Below are 13862 nucleotides of genomic sequence, written 5' to 3' on the forward strand. Positions count from 1 at the left end.
TACATTAGGCTCTATTATAAATAACCCAGTCTAAGATTTAGGGTCAGCATTTTTTTTTTTTTTTTCCTATAAAGGGTCAGGCAGTACATTCTTTATAGAGTTTGCAAGCCACACTCGACGGGGAAGAGGCCGTGTTACAATAAAACTTTATTGGAGGATATTTAAATATGAATTTACATATATCCTCGAATTTACATACATCCTGAGGCTCTCGACTGGAGGGATGAGGCCCCTGCTCTACGGCTGGTTGACGTCTGACGTCTGAGGATGGCAGGTAGGAAGGGAACCCGGCAGAAAGGCAACTTCCCGGGGCTGGGGCCAGGGGCGCGGCCCGGCGGGGCGGGGCGGGGCGCGGAGGGGGCGGGGCGGGGCGCGGAGGGGGCGGGACGGCGGCGCAGCATCGTCGTCGTCGTCGTCGTCCCCGCCTCCTCCCCAGGGGCCGCGGCGGAGCCTCGGCGGCGGTGCTCAGTGCCTGAGGAGAGCGTCCCAGCGCTAGCAGCGGCCCTCCGCACGCCGCGCCGCGTACCTCTCGGCGACCCTCGGCCGCGGCGTCCGCGCCCCCCCTCAGCTCGCTCGTTCGTCCTCCTTCCCTGAGGCCCGCTGCGCCATGGCCTTGGCGTTGGCGGCGCTGGCGGCCGTGGAGCCGGCCTGCGGCAGCGGGTACCAGCAGGTGAGCTGCCCTGGGCCCGGCCCGCCCTCCGCCGGCCACTCGACGCCGGGGCTTTACAGGCCTCGCCCGGCCTGGGCCGGACCCCGGGGCTTGGGCCTGTCGCGGCTCGGCTCCGGGCCAGCCGGGCGGGGACCTCGTTGACTCTGGTTCCTAGGTCGGGCGGGGCCCGGAGGCCGAACTCGTGGCGCTCTGGGGGCTCCGACCTGGAGGCATCCGTTTTTTGTTTTTTTGTTTTTTTCATTTTCTCAGAGTTGGTTTGATGTCATTGGAAAATCAGGGGGAGAGAGAAAAAAATTCTTTTAAGCCAAAAAGGTAAAGGAAATGGGTTCAGAAGCAAAGATCATAATCGCTTGTGCTGCCGCGGGCGGCTGTCCGCAGCGAGGTGCGATTACTCAGGGTTTCAGAGCCTCGTTTCTGTCCAAACCCATCCCCCTCGTTCCCTTTTAAGACTCGAGTCAATAAATTGAAGCGAGAGACGAGCCCTCAGCTTTCAATCGATTTGCAAGAGGCGATGTTTGGCTGGAGAGAGGCCCCAAAATGTAGGGCTACGGCGAGGCTGCAGGGCGTGTGCCCGGGTGTATTTTGCACGCTTGGAAATGACGTTTTAAGAGATTTAATAGCATATCTAGGGAGGAAATATAACCAGATGATTGGATTATTATCTGCTGTGTGATTCTGTAAATTGAGGCCCCAGGGAAAAGAGATTTTTTTTTCCCCCTCCCAATCTGTGGCTGTGTTTCCTCGGGAATTTAGAGACTTTGGGGCGGGGGGTAGGAGGGTGGGATTAAAGATATTAACCTAAAACATCCCGTAATTGTGGGAGTTGAGCCAAACAGTTGTTGACTGAACCGCGGGCAACTGTTTGTTTTGTCAATTTTCAAATGTTTTCAGTATAACTTGCATACAAAAATGTCAGTCCTGATTTTTTTCGATATAAAATGGCGTGATTTAAGTGATCTACGTTTACTACGTTGTAGAAATAAAACCAGTACGATTAAAGCGTGTTACAGATTAACCCTGCGCGGTCAGTTACTGGTTTGTTTTGCTGTGTTCAGCGGTGTGTTGTAATCCGTCCTCCTTCCCGCCCCCGCCCCCGCCCGCGCTCGGACTCCTGAAATGACTAGTTAAGGATTTAGCCTCTTGGTTTCATAAACAACCAAAATTGTGGCCGCGCAGCCCAATCTTTAAGTCTTCACAGCCTTTATTCTGTGACCTTGGATGAGACTCCGGGTGCTTCCCTGCTTTAATAAATTCAAGTCATAGACTTTTTGATCAACCTGTTTACAAATCCCCTGAACCTTACAGTGTCAATCTTTTCATCCCGACTTGGATAGGCAAACGAGCAGAAGAGCTGGGGATTTTCTTTGTACTGCCATCTTACTGAGCTATGGGGTAATGCTGGTTAGTGGCTAGAATAGAGAGAATTTGTTAGAGTATTAAAATTATGCTTTTGTTGGCTTACGTGTTTATTAGTTTTTTGATTATGCAGAATTTAGGTATGTTAGAGATAGGCCATCTTTTTATCATTACTCTAAAAGTAATTATTTTGCTGGGCGTGGTGGCTCATGTATATAATCCTAGCAGTTGGGAGGCTGAGGCAGGAAAATCAAAAGTTTAAGGCCAGCCTGAACTGCCAAATTAGTTGCAAGCTGCCTGAGGTACAGGAAGATCCTGCCTCAACAAAATAAATTTGAAGAAATAATCTTCAATAAAACAAGAAAAAAAATCTTCCTAAAAAAAATTATAACATATGAAAGCAAAAAAAAAAAAGTCTCAGCAAACACCAATCTGTCCCCATAGAGGTAAGCAAAGTTAATGCATGGGTACATGTTTTTATGGATTAGAACTATGTAGATAATACAAAAGTGTGGTCAGTGCGCATGTGCATAGATAAGGAGTGCTAGTGCTGATTTACTGTGTACCAGTCACAGCAGACTCAGTTTAAATCCATCTTCATTGAACCCTTACAACGCCTTTATGAGTCAAGGTTTGTTCTCATTTTATAGAAGACATTTTATAGAAGTCAAGTCTCTAAGGATCTCAGTGACTTGCTCAAGTTCACAAAGCTGCTAAATTGTGATTACAAGAGAATTTATATACTTGCCTACCTAAAAGGCTTATGGCCCAAAGACAGGCTGTATCCATTAGCAGATACGTATGTATGTGTACGTGTATATTACGTGCTCATGAAAGTCTATACAGGCACATCTTTATACATTCATGTGGTTCCACGGGCTCCTAATCTCACTTGGATGTGTCCATGGTCTCAGTCATGTGCATTCATGTTCATGTGTGTGGTCTTGCACATATGTATGTAGAAAGACACACAATTATTAATAAAATTGGATTTTTATATCTCCTGGTTTTCTTTCTTTTTTTAATCTGCTGAGAGTAGGGCCTTACACTTTCTAGGTAAACCCTGTACCACTGAACTATATCTCTAGCCTCTTTATCAGACATTTTTAATGCCTGTGTGGCATGTAATTGCATGGCTGAGCTATAACCTAATTATCTACTGGTAGTCCCTAAGAATGTTTATAATTTTTTTCATTCATTGAGTTTGTTTTCCACACACTGTTCCTTTGTAGTGTGTGATCAGAGACTATACATATTTAAAAGGCTTTTGAATTATAGAATGCTGGTGAATTGTCCAGGCCACTTGATAGGAACATGCTACTCTTTTGATCTGGTTAGTCTAACCGAGGTGGTCCTCCAGCTCAGTGACTGTAATGGAAACTTTATGATTCATTCAGAAATGCTAACACTGCTGGTTTCCTTTTCTTTTATAGGTTTTTATTAATGTGTGCACATTTGTGCACAACTTGAATTTAGTATAGTGACAATTTATAGACAGTCTGGGCTCAGTTTCCCTGTAATATGGTCCCACCCCCACCCCCCATCACCCCATTTTTTTGCAGTTTTAATACAGACAGTATCCAAATATATGGAGCAGTGTTTCAGAAAGGTTTAGCTGTGGCTAGCTCAAAGAGGACATTAATTGCTGGTCATCCATTTTCTTTATTGTAATAGATCTTTGCCTCTATATCATGAATTTTGCTACCTCATGCCAGATGTTTTAAGATACTTGAATTTGAGCCTGGCAGTGGTGGTGCACACCCTTGATCTCAGTGCTCAGGAGGTAGAGGCAGGCCGATCGATCTCTGTGAGTTCAAAGGCAGCCAGGGTGGTTACACAGAAAAATCCTGTCTCAAAAAACAAAAACAAACAAAAAAGTTTGGGTTTGGGTCCTATGTAAATGGACAGTGCTGCAATATATATTAAAAAACAAACCACAGGCTGTGCCTGTTCCTTGCCTGCTGAGGAAGTTGCCTGCCTGTAGTCCTCACCACTAAGTCTGTATAGCACTCAGATGACATCATAAACCAGGCATGGGGTGATAGGTTTTCGGGTTAAGTTCTGAGAAGTCTGGAAGGGCATTTTGACAGATTGGGGATGCATTAGGCAGAGTCACCTCTAACAGGTGAAGCCATGTATTTGGTGAAGTTAAGATGTTGGAGGTCTAGGTAGTACCCACGTGGTTGTTTTTTGCATGTTTGTTACAGAGTTTCAGAAGTTACAGCTATATCACAGGTTATCTCTTTTGTGTCTTGTCATTTTTAAAGATTATTGCTGCATTTGTGGCCAAATGGCTAGTCATCAAAGACAGTTATAAAAGCCCTTGAAGCAGGCAGGACACAGTGGTTGGTGCACTCTTGTGATTTCAGCCCTCTGGAGGCTGAAGCAGTAGGATTGTGACCTCTAGTCCTGCTGGATTACATAGCGAGATCCTATTTGAAACAAACATGGGTAGATTGTTTATGGAGGATAGATAAATTGTTTCTTTGAAATGCTTTAGAATTGTGTAAAATAAACATAAAATATACCACATTAACTTTTCATCCCTTGCCTCTGTTAGTGCCAGGGATTGGACCTAGGGCTTTATACATGGTAACCATGTGCTCTGCCACTAAGTACCTCCCACCCTAAGCATTTTTATTTATTTGTATTTTATGTGCATTGGTGTTTTGCCTGTATGTATGTCTATGTGAGGTTGTCAGATCTTGGAGTTGCAGACAGTTGTGAGCTGTCGTGTGGGTGCTGGGAATTGAACCCTGGTCCACTGGAAGAACAACCAGTGCTCTTAACCACTGAGCAATCTCTCCAGCCCGCACCCTAAGCATTTTTAAGTATAAAGTCTGACAGCATTAAGTGCATTCACATATGTATGAAACCAGTCCCGTGTCTATTACCCATGAAATAATACTTCACCTTTACTTATTCCAGCCTGTGTCAACTAGATACCAGTGTAAGTGCAATCAGCTGTTTATCCTTTTGTAACTGTCTTTTTTCATGTGACATGTTGCCAAGGGTCATCCATATAGTAGGTGTCAGAATTTCTTTCTTAAGGCTGTTTGTTTATACTTTCTTGTTTGTTTGTTTTGAGATGGGGTCTCTTATATCAAGGCGTGACCTCACCGTGTGTGTGTGTGTGTGTGTGTGTGTGTGTGTGTGTGTGTGTACACACATATACTGGGGCTTAGCTTGAACTCCTTATCCTCCTGTTTCTACCTCCCAAGAGCTAGGATTACAGGCTGATGGCACCAGGCCAGCCTGTGCTACATTCATTACATTAAAAAATAATTCATTTGCTGATGGACATTTGGTCTTTGTGCATAATGCACTGAGAACATGGGTATACACCTATCTCTTGGTCCATCCTTTTGAGTTTTATGAGACTATACCCAGAAGTGGGATTCCTGGATGGTTTGGCAATTCTATTTTTAAGTTTTCTTAGAACTACTGTTCTGTTACCTATAGCAGCCACACCATCTTGAATTGTTGCCAACATTGTACAAAGATTCCAGTTTCTCCATATTCTCAACAACAGTTTCTCTTTTTTGTTGCTGTTGTTTTGTTGTTTTTTATGGTGCTAGGGATAGTAGCCAGGCTTTGTTCATGGCTGGCAGTCACTACCCACTTGAGTTCAACACCAGCCCTATTCTGGTTTCTTACAGTAGACATCTATTCATTGGTTGTGAAGGCATCTCCTTAGAGTATTGATTGCTGTTTCCTAAATGATTAGTTATGTTTTTCATTGCATTGCCTGTTTGTATATTGTCTTTGGAGAGATGGCTATTATTATAATTGTTATTTGAGACAGACTAGCTTAGAACTCTCTATGAAGATCCAGTTAGCTTTGAACTTACAGAGCTCTGACTGACTCTGCCACCTATAAATCAGGATTAAAGGTGTATATCATCACACCTAGCCTGTAATTATTTTTATTTTTAGATTTTTTTTCAATTTTATGTGCGTTAGTGTTTTGCCTGCATGTGTGTATGTGTGAGGGTGTCAGATGCCCTAGAACTGGAGTTAGAGACAGGTGTGAGCTGCCTTGTGGGTGCTGGGAATTGAATCCAGGTCCTTTGGAAGAGCAGCCTGTGCTCTTAACCACTAGCCATCCCTCCAGACCCCTTAATTATTTCTTAATGGTTTTGTATTTTCAGATTCCCCCCCTCCCTTTTTTTTTTTTTTTTTTTTTTTTTTGAGACAAAGTCTCAGTACTAGCTCTGTCCTGGAACTTGCTATGTAGACCAGACTGGCCTTGGACTCATAGAGACAGATCTGCCTGCCTCTGCCTCCCGAGCACTAGGATTAAAAGGAGTGTACCACTATGCCTGGCTCAACTTTTTTCAAATACATACAAAATAGGATAGTATGATAAACTTTATGGAAGCCATCACCTGCATTCAGTAAATACCTATCAATAGCCAATCTTATTTATATTCCTGGATCCAAAATTCTCTCTTGCTATTATTTATTTATTTATTTTAATGTTTGGAGATAATAGAATATTACACTGTAACTCGGGCTGACCTGGAACTCTCTGTAGCTTAGGCTAGCCTTGAACTTGCAACAATCCTCCTGCCTTACTTAGTCTCCAAAGTGCTGGGCTTACAGATATATACCACTATGCCTGGCTGTAATCCTATAATTTCATTTACAAATATTTTAATGTGAAATAGAGAAAAGAATGATACTTCAAGTGGGTATTGTCACATGAGGTCAGTATCATGAGAGCGTTAAAAAAAAACTTTTATTATGTTTATTTTTTTATTTGTGGGTGTGAGTAGAGGTCATAGGACAGTTTTCAGGATCTGGTTTTCTCCTCCCGAGCAGTTCCTGGAGATGGAATTTAGGTTGTCAGGCTTGGTGACTAGTGCCTTCTACACGATGAGCCATCTTGCCAGCCTTGAGAGCTCTCTTTGAATCTGTTAGAAATGTGGAAATAGGATTTATAAATGTCAGGAACACAGAGCTGTGAGTCCTTTGTTTTTTGAATTGGCTCGCTCTTGGCAAGCCTTGTTCCCTGTGTCATTTTTGGTGGCACTGGTAGATTCTTGATCCATTCTTGCTTTCTGGCTGTGTCCACTGGTGATCACTTGTTAGGGGAGATTTATTGGCTTCATCACTCTGTGCTCTGTAAACAGAGCAATACTTCCTGGTTTGCATAGAAACCAAGACTCAATTGAGCTGCCCTAGAGAATCCTGTTCTAAGGACTGGTCACTACTGGCCTGTACATACATGTTTGTTTAAAAAATTAGTTATAATACACTATACTATATTAAGTTATAAAAATGAATTTTACCATGAAAATAATGTGGTTTTTTTTGTTTTTTTTTTGTTTGTTTGTTTGTTTTTTCGAGACGGTTTCTCTGTGTAGCTTTGGTGCCTGTCCTGGATCTCACTCTGCAGACCAAGCTGGCCTCAAACTCACAAAGATCTACCTGGCTGTGCCTCCCGAGTGCTGGGATTAAAGGAGTGCGCCACTACTGCCTGGCTTGTTATGTTTTATTTTAGATGAGGTTTTACTGTGTAGCACAGACTGGCTTTGAACTTGAGACCCTTGTGTTTCAGCCTTCACAGTGCTGGGATTATAAAGGCTTTAAAATAAATACTTGTATTTCTTTATTTTGATTTTTTTTTGGATAAGTACAATTGCTTAGTGAGGAGCATATTCTTGTAGAAGGCCATACCTATCTAGATGAAGAAATTTACTTTAATTGCAGATTAATGCTGAAAATAAGGTTGAAGATCTTTTTTTCCCTTTCAAGTAATTGTTGCCAATAAACTAGACAAGTAGTAAATGTGTATCAAATTTATTGTGCTTTGCAAACATTTTAAGTACAATTGCTTCTGGTGGCTGGCAGGTAGAAGAACAGTTTCTATTAGTAATTTCAAATGTAGTGTTAAAACAAGTGTGATATCACCTAGTATATACACCCTGCCTGTAAATTAAGCTCTCACTCAGTTTTCTGAGTACATAATTTCTTTTTTGTTTGTTGAGACAGAGTCTCCTCCATGTAGTCCTGGCTTCCCTGGAACCTAGTATATAGACCAGGCTGGTTTCTGACTCTTAGAATCCACCTGCCTCGAGTGCTGAGATTAAAGGTGTGCACCAGACTTTGTGTTGATTTCTTATTCCACTAACAATTTGGAAGTATGGCTCAGTAAAAGCACCTGCAGTCATAAGGACCTGAGTTCTGATTGCCAGCACCCATGTGAAGTGCAGGCTGGTAGTATGTATATGGCTTTAACTCCAGAGTTGGGTGTGGAGACAGGAGGATGAGGATCCCTAGGGCTTCCTGGCCAATCATCCTTGTTTAATCAATGAGCTCCAGGTTCCGTGAGAGATGCTGTCTCAACAAGTGAAATGACAAATTGAAAAATGATAGAGGAAGACACCCTCAATCCACCCTTGGACTCCACACATGGCTGAGCACATTACTGCTTATGGCTGTGGTAGTGTTTGTCCGGTTCTCTGTGTAAAGGTACTCTTCCCTCCTGCAGGCCATGCTGTGTGAGAAGAATGGCACTCGCAGCTTGTGTGAAAGGGGTGACACTAACACTGCAAGCAGGGATTGACATACATTATGTGCCATTTTTATATGTGGAACATACATTTCTTCTCTATTAACTTATTTAGTCATTTATCTCTGGACTCAAAAATATTTATAATTACTTGAGAATATAATTCCAGTACCGCTATTAGTGCTGCCTTTGACCATTGGGAACTCTTAGTTGGTCCTGTGTCTTATACTTGGTTCCCTTTGGCACACCTACATCTTTGTTTTGTTTTAGAGCACTTCGTTTTTGGACCAGTCTCATCTAATGCATTTCTTACACCATCTTACCAGAAACCAGCTCTGTGTCCTTGTCCTGGGTGTTGTTAGTTTTTGGCCTTCTATGGTGGCAAAGCCAGGAAATAAATGCCTGTGTACTTGTTGTTTCTTTAAATGCTGAGCATTGAACCTGAACTCTTCCATGGGCTGCATGTATGCGTTAGAACTCAGTTACACCCTCAGCCCCATGAACAGTATTTGTATACATAAATTATCCAAAGCCAAGTTCACACAGTGTCTCTAACTTTAATTCAAGCATGTGCATCACGCCAGCTTACTCCCCTAATCTATAAACTCCCACTTCAACAGTGAGAAATTTGGCTCCCACCATATAGCATCTGTTTACTTAATTCTTCAGCCTTAGTATGCATATATAAAGTGGTCTCAGAATTATTAACTCATATGCATATGGGAAACTCTTATTCTCCAGAAGATAGGACACATACACAGTTGTCAACTACTAGGTTCTAGGGTGAACTAAAATGGCATCTTTGTCCTCACCCTCTTATGAGAGGTGGTTTCCTACTTTTTTTTTTTTAAGTTTTCCAAGACAGGGTTACTCCATGTTGCTCTAGCTGGGGAACCTAGGGATTTGCATGCCAAGAATTGTGTTCTGGTATACAACAGATAGCCTGTATTCAGTGTTTGTTATTGGGAAACTTAGAAATGTTGAATGAATTCAGTTCTGCATCAGATACATCTTGATTTTCTGATGTGTATATGTGCGTGTGAAGGTCCTAGGACTGCTCCTGGGCTCCAGGGAATAAAACTAGATCATCAGACATAGTAGGAAATGCTGTTACTTGCTAAGCCAGTCTTGAGGGCTGGTTTGGTATTTTTACTTGTTTTGAGTGTCATTATCTTTGAGTCTTTTCTTTTGGTCTGGCCACTGTCTGCTAGTATCCTCAGAAGTGATTGGGGGAAGAGGTTGGGAGAGCTCAGCATTTAGTATACAAATCTTTCTACCAGTTTTTTTTCTATTTCACCCATTTCCTTAAACTGATGTCTTATCTGGGTGGTAGTGGTGTCCACCTTTAATCCCAGCACTGAGGCAGCAGAGGCAGGCAGATTTGAAATTGAACCCCTCTGAGTTCCAGGACAGCCAGGGCTGCGTAGAGAAACTCTGTCTCGAAAAAACCAAACAAACTAAAAAACAAGACACTGATACCTCCCCAGAGCTCCCTCCCTGTCTTAATACTCTCCCAAGCATAGCTTTTTTTGTACTGGGGATTGAACCTGGTGAGCCTTCCAAAGGAGACCTGGTAGCTGCGTGTTTAACTGTTCTGCAACCTTCCTTTCGGTCTTTAAATCTTTTTTTACTCAGTTTATCAGTACCTGGTGTCACCAATTTCTGAGATTTTGGGGTGTGTAAAATAGGTAGCTTGTTTTGTGTTCTGGTTTAGGATTCAGCCTTTCCCTGTCTACTGAACCAGTCCCCTTGTTAATCTTACTTGTAATTGTCAGGGTTTTGTTACTTTCTGTCTTGTTTCTTGGCTTTATAGGTTTTTCTGTTTTTTGGGTTTTTTTTATGATTTGTTTTTATTTTATGTGCAGTGGTGTTTTGCCTGCATATGTGTTTGTGTGTGGGTGTTGGATCCCTTTGAATTGGAATTATAGATAGTTGTGAGCTGCCGTGTAGGTCCTTGGGAATTGAACCCAGGTCCTTTGGAAGAGCAACTCTGAACCACCGAGGCATGTCTCCAGCCCTGGTTCATTTGTTTTTTTGTTAGGATCTCACTATGTAGCCCTGGCTGGCCTAGAACTCACTGTATAGACCAGGCCATCATGGAACTCATCTGCCTCTGTCTCCCAAATTTTGAGATTAAAGGTGTGTGCACCATGCCTGGTTTTTTTGTTTGTTTGTTTTTTCTTTTTGTTTTTTGTTGTTGTTAGTTTTGTTGTTTTTCTTTTTTTTATGAGTTTATTAAGTATACAGCCAGCAAAAGTAAAAGAATAAATAGCAAGTGATACAGATAGCAAAACACCATCAAATTGATAGCTTATAAACCTTGACCAGAAGTAACTAGGAAAACCAGTTGAGGCAGCCAGCTGGAGTTCCGGATTGAGAGCTACCTAGGCAGAGCAGAGTGTCCCCTCCAGTGAGGCCCCCAAGCAAAAGAACAAATAGCACAGACAGATATCATCATCAAATCTGGCACATACAGCACCCAGCAGAAACCTGCTGGGGAAGTTGAGGCTGTCGGCTGGAGTTCCTGATTGAGCTTTCGCTTCATGGATGGGTTCCCATGCGTTTTTATATTTTGGGATAAATAGTAGTAGCCTCTGTTGAAAATGGTTCGCCTTCTAGTTCTCAAGGACACAACGTTTCTACTCTTGAGCTGTTTTGCTGTTTCCTTTTGTCTCTGTTACAATTAGCAGGGAGGAGGATCAGCCAGCCCATCCCTAGACAAGGAACCCTGAAGGACATTTTGAGATAAACATGCCTGATTCTGAAGGGGAGGGGAGCAACCCTATTTCCAGAGCCAGCTTTTCAGTATGCTCAAACAGCACACCGTGTTTACCAATGTGATGTACGTTACAGTATTTCTGTTGACTTTCAGCCTGTACATCTAATTGTGCTATCTTGTCAATGGAGAATATTGTATTTAGTAAATATGCTAGTTGATTCTTTTTAGAAGGAAAAACATTTTAGGAATTACAATGTGATAAAAATACCAAATTTTTCTTTATGTGTACCACAAGCATCTATTAAATACTTACTTGTATTCAGCAGGCTATAGTATGTGTTAGATTGACTAATGAACATCCAAGGTTTCTTTCTTTAAAAAAAAAAAAAACATGTATTTAGTGGGCATGTGCACACACGTGCGCATGTGCGCGCACCTGCACCTGCATGTGTGTGTTCACACCATAGTTACACATTGGAGGTTAGAAGACAGGACTTACAGGACTCCATTCTGTCCTTTCTCTCCTTCCACCATGTGGGTTCCTGGGATTGAATTTGGGTTCTTACTCTCAGAGCCATCCTGCCATCCTGTCACCCCATTCAATATTGTTTTTTAAGGAGAATAGACTTAGAGATATCTTTCTTTTTTTTGTTTCTAATTTTTTGTTGCCATTTCTTTTTAAAGTCATTAATTATATGACTACCATCTCTTCCCTTATGTTACTAATTTGATACACAGGAAAGGAACATACGATAAGTGTGTGTATGTATGTATGTATATGTGTGTGTGTATATGTGTGTGTGAGAGAGATGTATATATCTCTGCCCCTAGGAAGAGTGATGATAAATCAAGCACTAGTGGCTTTATATCCTAGGGCATAGTATGTTTTATTTTGTTTAACGTTTGTTTTTCAAACAAATTTGCTTTTACATTACATGGTAATGGTGAGCCTTCCGTACTTCATAAGGCTCTTTCCCTTAGTGTCTGTCTGTCTGTTTCTAACACATTTATTTCCATGGACAGTAGTGATGGGGATACTCCCTGCCTACAGATCCCTCCTGGAGCCATTGTCATTGTCCTTCCTTTGGTTGTAGCATTCATCTATAAGTAGCTCAATTTTTCAATTACCTTTTTAAAAAAAAAAGGAAAGTTATTGAATATTGCAAGGGACAGAGTACTGCCTGTCTTCATTAAATTTTAATAAAGTTTTTTTTTTGAGATAGGGTTTTATTGTGTAACACTGGCTGGCCTGGTGTTCACTATGTAGACTAAGTTGGCCTCAGACTCACAGAGATCTGACTGACTGCCTCTACTTCCTGGGTGCTGGGATTAAAGGTGTAACTAAACACCTTTTTTTGCAGTGCTGGGAATTGAACCCAGAACCTTGTGTGTTAAGCAGGTGCTCTACCAGTGAGCTGCATGGGAAGCCCTAGCTTGTATATGTGGGTGGGGAGGGGAGCCCTCACACTTGTGCAGTGGCACTTTATTTACTGAGCAGTCTCTAGCCCCTGTAATTTATCATGTTATGAGTAGTTGCTTTGAGCATCCTTATATGGATTTTTTTTTTCTTGCGATAGGGTCTCACTATGTAGCATCGAGATCTGGTGTTAACTATCTGAGTTTGGGCAGTTGTCCCTCTTGCTGTATAAACTGATGACATGACTGCTGTTGTATACCTGTGTGGGTGTGGGTTCACACGGGTCCCGTGGAATCAAGAGGCAGAGGCACCCTGAGGATGAATCCTTAGACTTTCCCAGCTGCAGGGGGATTTTGTGTCTCTACTGACTGGTCCACTGTAGCTTAGCAAAGGGTCCTTTTATTATTCTCCAATTTACACCTTTTAGCAAGTTAATCTTCATCCTCAACACCTCTTATCTAAGCTTCCCCAAGGGACAATACCAAATGCAAATTCTCAATTAAGGAATATCACAGTTTTCTGGATTGTTGCGCAGCCAGGTCTGCATAGGCTTTGCACCCTTAGAAACTCTTGGAAAGATTCACATACAGGGTAACAAAAGAAACAAAGGGTGGGTTAAGGATAGGTGCTAGCACTCTGGAGCCGAGCCAGGGGTAGCTCTGTAGAAATTGTCCCCACAACTGTTCCATGGTATGGTTAATGGAGCAAGTGTGTATTGTAGATATGAGAGAACAAGCAGAGGCATCTGGAAGAGTCCAGAGCTGAGAGAGAAAATAGTAGACTGAACATGGCCAGCACACTGGACCTGGCCATGAGAGAAGCAGGAGCAGAGCAGAGAGATGGTGGGGAGGGAGGGGAGAGAGAGAGAAAGAAATAGCAGGGTTATATGGAGAATGAATACCTGGGGGAGGGAAGCCCATGAGTTGAAGGAGTTTAGGGTAGGTGGGGAGGTGAGAGCTAGATGCTAGCATGGACTTTGAAATGTGTAACAGGTACTTGTGATACTGAGGGAGCCTGGAAGCCAGCTTGTGCTTTGGTATGCCAATAGGCACCACAGGTAGCCATTTGTCTCTTCTGCATTTTGGAATTTGGGGAAATGGCCTTTCCTTTAGACCTGACACATCTCCTGTCTTTGTGAGATCCTGGCCCACTGAGGGCAAGCGATAGCCTGGAAGACTCTCCT

The 13862-nt window shown here is 42.5% G+C and overlaps 1 protein-coding gene across 3 annotated transcripts in view; it reads left to right on the plus strand.

The window, feature by feature from the left end:
- Window positions 1-406: 406 nt before the first annotated feature.
- Ndfip1 (Nedd4 family interacting protein 1) overlaps window positions 407-13862 on the plus strand; it is a 50716-nt gene continuing 37260 nt past the window's right edge. For all 3 annotated transcript variants that reach the window (XM_059246040.1, XM_059246039.1, XM_059246041.1), the window contains exon 1: window positions 407-670. In XM_059246040.1, the coding sequence (XP_059102023.1) occupies window positions 608-670 (63 nt within the window). In that variant the 5' untranslated portion in view covers window positions 407-607. The remainder of the gene's footprint in view (window positions 671-13862) is intronic.

The sequence above is a fragment of the Peromyscus eremicus genome, chromosome 19 (genome assembly GCF_949786415.1).
Source record: "Peromyscus eremicus chromosome 19, PerEre_H2_v1, whole genome shotgun sequence".
In the NCBI taxonomy this organism is placed as follows: Eukaryota; Metazoa; Chordata; class Mammalia; order Rodentia; family Cricetidae; genus Peromyscus; species Peromyscus eremicus.